Source organism: Polyodon spathula, chromosome 4 (genome assembly GCF_017654505.1).
Source record: "Polyodon spathula isolate WHYD16114869_AA chromosome 4, ASM1765450v1, whole genome shotgun sequence".
NCBI lineage: Eukaryota > Metazoa > Chordata > Actinopteri > Acipenseriformes > Polyodontidae > Polyodon > Polyodon spathula.
The window spans coordinates 93,158,964-93,167,730 of record NC_054537.1 but is presented as its reverse complement, the minus strand read 5'-3'; the positions used below and the strand labels follow the sequence as shown (position 1 = coordinate 93,167,730).

Below are 8,767 nucleotides of genomic sequence, written 5' to 3'. Positions count from 1 at the left end.
ATTTATGGATATGGAATTTGGCCAACAAGATCAAGAGATTTACCAGAAAGATTTAACATATTTTGTTATTCTGAATAAGATGTCTCCCAAATTTAATTTAATTTTATTATTTATCTTTTGATGTATATAGTTGGCTAGGTCAGTCCAAATATTTGAGTAACTACAGTCCTAAAATAAATGAGTCGTAGTTTCAGAGTAAATATTGCAGAAAGAGCAGTGAAGGTCAATGTCAGGTTTTACATTTTTTTTAGGTTGTATTTAACTGGGTAACATTTATGGATAATCCTATATCTCCTTAACCTTGTTGGCCAATAAGTTTTTATTACAGTTTCCAGGAGTCTTCCAAGTTAACACATGCAAAAATGCAATACCAGTATGCAACAGCAGAGGGAACAGACATATTCTCACAGCACAGGGAATGGCATCAAAAACAATAGCATATTCCTTAACTGTGACAGGAAATGTAAATTCAGATAAAAACTGCATAACTGACTTCATCTTTATTTCGCCAAGGCTGTTTCATGCACTAGCCCCGAGTCTCTAGTCTTCCTGTATCCCACAGCGCACCGCGACTTCTTTTTCGCAGCTACCACTGCACTAGATGGTTGGGCGTGGCGTTGATGCTGACGAAAGAATAAGTCACGCCGTTGAATGGTCAGATGCTCATTCTGTAAGCCAATCATAGTATAGAACACGGAATTCGAATGTAAACCTGAAAACAGTGTCGAAATGTAGTTCTGCTCTACTGTTCTCTTTGAAACGCTACTGGACATAAAAAATACAGCGAGGATTATCAATAAAGGATTGACTAAGATCTTTTGATCACAAACGAGACGAATAATAGTATTTTCACAGGTAGGAATGGATGCAAATGGTTGTTTTTCCCCACTTAACAGTTCTATCTTTTGTCAAGGGCTTCGATCAGTCAATGTTCAATTTTCTTCTGAGTTGTGTTAATCTATTTCTAGAGGGCATAGTTGCAAGGATTTAAGGAATTATATGCATTGTCTGTACCGTTTACGTTTTTTAATTTTTATCATCGGTACAGTGAGCTAAAACTCTTTGCTCGAGTCAGCGTGATCGGGTTTAACAGCGTGTGTAATAAAGTAGCATTTATTTTTGTAATGTTTAGTGTGCTGTTTCAAATAAACTGTAGTCGTGTTTCGTCATGAAACCATTTGATATTTTTTTAACTGAATGCCTGTAAAGTAAAGCAGCCATGGTCCGAGAGAGGGTGGAGAAGAAGTCCTTCCAGGAGAGCCTGGCGGACATCAAGGAGAAGATGAAGGAGAAAAGAAACAAGCGACTGGCCAGCACTACCACGGGGAAAAAAACTGTAACATGCACGATTAAAACCCAGGTCATAAGTAAGATATCTTTCTGTACTGCTATAGTCATTTCGTTTTTTTATGATTGTCTGATGACAATTGAATAGTGCTGTTGTCAGCTGTTTAAGTTTTTAAATATATTTGTTTAAGTAGTCGTCAGCAGAAGAACGTTTTAAAACGCCGATCTAATGGTGCATGATTTCACGACATTTAAAAAGGCAGTGTTTCAATGGCATTCAATTTCCTGATGGTTTTAAATGACTGGTGTCTGGTACTGTCAGGTCTTGGATACATTATTTACAGTAGCAGACAAGAGTATTGGCACTATGCACTTAATATATGAGAATAAAAAAAACATGTTCAGTACAATCGTTTACTGAACATTAGCAAACTACTTATAATTAATATGACAAAGACCAAAGTATACAATTTCTGGTAGTTTAACAAACAATATGTATTTTTGTATTTATTTATTTTATAAATGCACTTAAGTAACTTCAAGTATTTGTTCATAACAAGTATTGGCACCTTTTGAATTATGTGTGAAAAAAGTAATGCTGTAGAACTAATAAAAAATATATATTGATTGATTGAAAGACATTACACGGTAACTAAGCTGAATTACAATAGCCAGAAAGAAGTCATAATTTCAAACATCTGTTGGAGAAGAACATTTTAGAAACAAAGCAGATGATGGTCAAGACAAAGGAGTTGGATTCACGTTTCAGAAAAGCACTCAGCAAACTAAACTGCAACAAAGGAGATAGCTACAGAGCAGAAGCAAAGAAACATGGAATTCCAAAATCCACAATCGGAGCAATAATCAAGAAGTAACACAGAACACATTCAACTGAAACGCTTGGAAGTGGAAGCCCAAAGGAAATTACCAGTACAGCAGATAGGAGATTAACAGCCAAGGAAAGAAAAGAAAAAGATTTTGAGGCATCAGGTATAATAATGCACAAAAGAACTGTACAAAGACATCTGAACACAGAAGTTCTGTATATATGTAGCTCGCTTCATAAAACAAGCCGTTTTAAAATTTGCCAAGAATTAACAACAGGAACCTAAAGTGTTTTATAACAAAATCTTTTGGTCCAATAAGACTAAAATAAAAATTTCACTTAAAGTGGACCACAGTATGTTTAGAGAAAAAAAGTGAAAACCTTGGGCCTACAGTTAAACATGGGGGTGGTTTGAGCATGATTTGGGGGCGTTTTAGCATTTCAGGGTCTAGAGACATTCCTGTGATTGAAGATGGAACAAATGCAGCCAGATATCAAAACATTCTACATAGTAAAATGATACCATCTGATTGGCAGACAGTTTATCTTCCAACATGACAACAACCCAAAGCATACAGCTTAGTCAACTCTGGAATTCTTGAAGAAAACAAAGATAAAAGTTCTGGAATCACTTTTGCAATCGTTGGATCTCAAACCATTCTAAATGATTTGGACTGATCTGAAAAAAGCTGTAGCCAGGCACTGTGTACCCAATATGTCTGAGCTGAAGCACAATATGCAAGGCAGAATGGGCCCAGATAGATGTAATAAGAATAAGATGTAACACACTGGTTAAGAATTATCATAAACATCTGAAAGCTGTAATCAAAGCAAAAGGAGGACACACACAATAGTAAATTTAAGGGGGGCAATACTTTTCTTATGAAAGAATACTTACATTTTAATATATATATAATATATATAATATATATTATATATATATATATATATATATATATATATATATACACACACAAACATAAAGATTAGGCCTATTTTGTTAAATTACTAGAAATTGTGTATTTTGCTTTCTGTTTTATCAAAAAGTGGTTAAAGTTTACTAAATGTTTAATCTGTTACCTTGAATTATGGTATAATAATTGTATGGTGCAATAGTTTTATCTGCCACTGTATGGTTTAATCCATACTCATGCTTTTTTTTTTTTTTTTTTGGTCAGTTATATATGGCTGTAGAACATCAGTTGACGAGTAAATGTCAAATGAACTACCCTTTACATTAAAACACTTCTCCCCCAGATACTTCTTCATTCATGCTGAAAGTTCAGGCTAACAATAAGGCATTGGCGTTGGCGGTGCAAGCAGAGAAAGAAACAGTAAGACAAGCTCAAGAGCTTATCTTGCATATGAGGAAGGAGCAGCAGGCTATGATGTTTCACATATTGATGTTGAAAAGAAAACTCAGAGCACAAGAAGCTCGGGACAGTGTACAGGTATTATACGCACATCTTCTACATTTTTGTAACCTTAATGTAAAGCAGTTAAAACTAATTGATTTTTGTTTTTTTACGAAAAAATATTACAAGTATACGAGTCGTCTGTGAATAAATGTTTTGTCAGATCCTAATGATAGTAAATGCTGTGTGATTTTCTTCCTTTTGGGTTATGATATAAAAAAAAAAAAGCATTGTATTCAAGTCTTGATGTGGGACTGTTCTGAAAGAAAAGCATTCAGTAAATAATACAAATAGCCCTTTGACTGTTTTAGTGCGGCCCTAAACCTGACACAACCCAAACTGACAGCGATTTGCACAGTTCTCCTTCGTCAAATCCTCTGCTTAGGTGAGTTTGTGAAAAAAAAATAAATAAATTGTACTTTGCAGTGAATGAAATACGTTTTTGTGACGAAACCAAACGTTAAGTTTCGGCCAACCTTTTAATATAACAAAAGAACTTCACACAAGACAGGAAATCAGTAAATCTAATATACTTTTAATAAGAAAGTCTTTGGCCATTTTAAGAAAGTATTTCATTAGATCTGCTGTTGGCTAGTCTTTGTAAAAATACTTGGTGCGTATTGATCGATAGCTTTGGCTTGCTGATGAAACATCTAGAATACAAAAGATGTTTAACTATACCATAAAGCAAACGTAAGACTACCTAACACGTGTTATAATTTGTGTAGGTACCTGCAGAAGTTCAGATGATTTATAATTTTAAACAAATGTTTTTTTTTGTTTGTTTGTTAGTTTGTTTTTTAAATGATAGTGAAATCCACATGCTTGTAACAATGTGGTGAATCTGACTTTTTATGGTGTCTTCCCAGGTGGGTTCCTGTAACTGATTCCACTAATCCAAGAAGTCCCACAGATGGATCACAAAGTCCTTGTCCTGCAAATAGAGGTATAATATATTTACAGTATAGGTAAACTTTTTAGAAATAGTAATTATTGTTGGAACTATATTTTTGTTCAAAACTATTTTATACAAACAATATGGCTGAAACTTCTTATTTCCTCACTTGATGACCAGTAATATTTTGTGAGTGTTGATCTAATGAAATTTAGATAAATATGTGTTTTTATTTTATTTTTCAGAAATATCCAATGATGTTCATTCTGATGATCACAGTGATGTCCATAGGCGTGTAAAGGGTGCGTTATTGATGAGAAATGTGACATCCAGGCGACGAGGACTTGACTGTCAAAGAGATGTGTCTGCATTTAGAGAGAGTGTAGACGAGACACTTCATGAAGGTGCTCCTGTAAGTGGAAAGGCCTGTGAAGGAAAAACCTCAGGAGCCGATGTAGAAGAAAAAGTTGATGTTAACCATGAAACGGGAACTCCAGAAAGAGAGAATAAAGCCAAGGAGACATCGTTACAGGAAGACTTTGATCTGGAACTGTTATCCATTGAGCCACGTGATGCCAAACATTCAACACCTGAGCCTCAAGGCAAAGTCTCTGTATTTAAGAAAAAACAGGATACTGGGACCAAGACTGGAAGAGGCAGAAAAGACCAAGCTGACAGAGTTCCTTTGAAAAAGCCTTGGGATACTAAACAACCCAGAGCCAGGTCTAAAAGCAGAGACAGAACTCAAACTAAACCGAAGAATCTGCCCAATGACCAAATAAATGTATCAATTGGATCAAATGATGCCTATGACTTCAATTGTGAGGAGGTCATTCACACAACACCTTTCCGGCCCAGTAACAAGCCTAAGGAGGAAGATACTGTGGTGAGTGAGGCTGACCCTGGCTGGGCTTCTGAAGAGAGGAGTGACTCTGAGAGCAGTTCCTCGGAGGATTTAGACTGCAGCGTCTACGAACCTGGCAGCAGAAAGGGAAGGAAGAACAGGCAAGATCCAAGCCACCTCACAGAGAAAGCAGAAATTCCTCCCAGAAGACCCAGGTCCAAAAGGAGCTCTATTGTGCAGTCCTGGCAGAGGTCTGGAAAAGAAAACGTAGATGCTGGGTCAAATGAAATAATGTCTGCTGTCGGTATGTTTTTGTGTTGGTCTCTTCGTGAAATGTCAAAAGCACAGGAAAATGATCTCAAGATTCATATAATATAGTTTATAAAACTGCATTATTGTTGTGGTAATGTTGCCCTATAATACCTTGTTTTATTAAAAAAGAAAAAAACTACAAAAGCTGCTGCAGTTTCAGGTATTGGACAGTTCAATGTTTATGCTTCTGCAACTATTTATTAATAAAAAAAAAAAAAAAAAACATTTTTTTTATATGATCATATTTTGTTTTAGAACCTGCATGCATAACACTGCATTTCTAGAAAAAACGTCACATTAAATTATTATTATTATTATTATTATTATTATTATTATTATTATTATTATTATTATTATTATATTGCTCTTACCTCAAGACAGAAAAATCTTGTAATGTCAAGAGACTGAAACCACTGAACCCCTTTTCCATGTCTTTTTATAACCGATTAAGGACATACAAAGCTAAAGGTTACAGCAACCCAAGCTCCCAAAATGAGAGCTGATCACTGCCATCATATGAACTTTTCACCTCTACCAGCAGATATGGAAGTAGCCCACAAATCAGAGAAACCTTTATATGGAACTGTGTTTAGTGGCGAGACTGAAGAATATCCAGGTAAGAATTATTCTATTTGTAGAGTGTATACATTTGGAAAATGGTAACTTATAAAAAGCTGAATATTTTACATTTAAAAAACAGTGTTTTACTTAAATATTTAATTGTGTGGGGTCCTTTTGGTATACCCAGGATGATGGATTAATTACAAAGTTTACATGTTGCATATGATTATCACATTTCTCATGATCCCGGCATCTTGCCTTCTCATGTGATGGAAATCAATGTGCTTGCTGTACATAGGGGCGCTGTAATACGGCACACTAGAGAGCACCATGATGTCTTGCCAATGAGCAGCAGCACGCTGCATATTTTGCTTTTCATAGTATAAAAACAAATGGCTTGAGAACACAGTTCTCCTGCACAGAAGTGTGGTGTGAATTAAAATCTTTATCTGTGACATGCTACTAGTTTTATAAACACAAAGGACTGCACTTAGCTGACTGATCCAGTCAGACTTGAGTGAGGAGCCAGTCATAATAGATGAGAACTGACATTGTAACACTGAAGCTGCCACACTTTACTCATTCTGCATTCTCATAAGGTTTCAGATTGAGAACAGATCCTACTGTAAGCTTACACTGAAGTATCTGCACTTGGATGGAACATTCCATGTTGTTTTCCAATTAACGTCTCTTCAGCAGGTGAGGTCCTTTGTCTACCAACCAGCCTTTGTGATGTCACAAATATTTCCTCTGCATCCCGTGAGAAGGAATTTAAGTCACCCAGCACTCTCCTAAACAGCAAAACTGCGAAGCCTGCAACACCTGTTCGGAAGCGCAGATGCACTCTTGCTGTGTCCTACAAGGAACCCACTCTAAATGCGTAAGTATCTTCAGAAGAGTTTACCATCCAAGGATTAAATGGCATCAACAAGATCAGGGGCTTTTTATTTTAGTGGTTTGTTTTAAAGAACACACCATGTTGTTTTGAGCCTACTTTAGTTCTTAATCTATTCTTTAACAACCAGCTGGATTTTATATTGTGCCTGACTGGGTGAGGTGTTCAATGCTGGTATTGGTAAAAAGGGAAACATTACCGAGAGCAAGGAAGTCAGATGTTGATTTTAAATGTTGCAACCAGATGTCTTGGTAATTTTTTCAATTAGGGCTTAGGAGTTTCATGCTTCACTTGAATGGAAATTAATTAAAGTGCCTACATTGAAAGTCTGACAGGACCCCCTTACTAATCCTAACTTGAAATATATTTCTTTTGTTTTCTAGGAAACTGCGCAGAGGGGACAAGTTCACTGATACTGAATTTTTACATTCACCAGTCTTCAAACAAGAATGTAAGAGGAAATCCATTAAACGGGAGAAGTTTGTGAAATACAACGAATCATTTGTTGGCTGCCGTCCTTAATGTTTATTTTAAATTTTTTTTTTTTTAGCTACTGTATTTCACAATTGCTTTTTATTCTGTACATAATTAAGTACAGTTATACTCTGGCCAGTACATCACATTGTCCTCATAACAGGCTGTATTAATTAATTGGCATAAGGGAATGTTAGCATATTGGCTTATTGTTTTGGAGAATCATTTTATAGGTTCAATTTGGCAATATTACGCCACCCCCCCCCCCCCCCCCCCCCCAGTTTCGGAGCTGTAAAATAAACTTTATTAAAACAAATCTTTAAATATGCTTATATTTGTGTGTTGCCATTTCTGTAGATAAACATTATTGATCTTTTTTTGTGACAAGTGTTGGTAAATATAAACCGCAGTTTTGTTTGTTCTATAATAACATTTTAAACCTGTTCAAGCAGTGTATTCTGTAATGATGACCTTACCCTTGTAAGTTTAGTAGAGGTGTCCTGTTTTCATATGTCAGTCAATTGTTAAATGTTTTCTGTTTTTGAATTGGGTCTTTCCGTTAAGTCTAAAACGGAAATAATGGATTGGGAGTGAGGTTGTAGTACAATTTATAATTGACTATTGGGGTTAGACAAAGGTAACTGACAAAGGTAAAATTGTGATTGGTTTGTGTATTTGGTTGGCTGTAGTGAAGTGGTCCATGTGTCCTGCTATAGCTGCACTGCAGAGAACAAGATCCTGATGTTATGTAGTTGTGTGTTGAGTTAAAATGTTTAAATTATGAGCTCCAGAAGTCCATCTCATTGATATGTAGGCTCGGTAGCCCATATGGGTCCTGTCTTGGTTTACCATTGTATATTGGGGAAGCAGTGTGCTCACTATTTGCCATAGTGGACAATGGGAAACTGTTTCAAATTTTACCTCATTTCAGTGCCCAATACCTTTTGCACCCTTTCTGTTTAATCCCCAAGTGACAGTCATAACCTTCCTGTACTCTCACAGCATGTAGCATAAAACAACATCCCACTGTAATGCATAGTGTTATCAAAGTGATGGGTATAAAACAGAACTGTGATTATTACTGCACAGACTCAGAGATTTGACTGAAACTGTGCTAAATATTGACTCCTTTCTCAATGTGTAAAGTAGTAAGAGTAAAAAAGAAGAAAAAAAATGCCATGTATAAATAATGTCAAACAAGAATTTTATTGTTTTGCTTATTCTAATAAACCATACTATAAAATCTGCAAACATGTCT

General features: G+C 35.8%; 1 protein-coding gene across 4 annotated transcripts; it reads left to right on the top strand.

The window, feature by feature from the left end:
* The first annotated feature begins 554 nt into the window (after positions 1-554).
* On the top strand, positions 555-7,782 carry LOC121315139 (shugoshin 1-like). Of its 4 annotated transcripts, none has more exons than XM_041249091.1 (9): positions 555-855; positions 1,215-1,367; positions 3,371-3,564; positions 3,840-3,913; positions 4,398-4,474; positions 4,669-5,571; positions 6,031-6,195; positions 6,837-7,020; positions 7,419-7,782. In XM_041249091.1, exons 2-9 carry the CDS (start codon positions 1,220-1,222, stop codon positions 7,555-7,557), a joined length of 1,884 nt encoding a protein of 627 aa, XP_041105025.1. In that variant the 5' UTR covers positions 555-855; positions 1,215-1,219; the 3' UTR covers positions 7,558-7,782. The 4 variants fall into 4 exon arrangements, with proteins under 4 accessions (XP_041105025.1, XP_041105027.1, XP_041105026.1 ...); XM_041249093.1 differs by having other exon boundaries at positions 1,210-1,367; positions 6,121-6,195; XM_041249092.1 differs by having other exon boundaries at positions 1,210-1,367; positions 6,840-7,020.
* Positions 7,783-8,767: the final 985 nt, after the last annotated feature.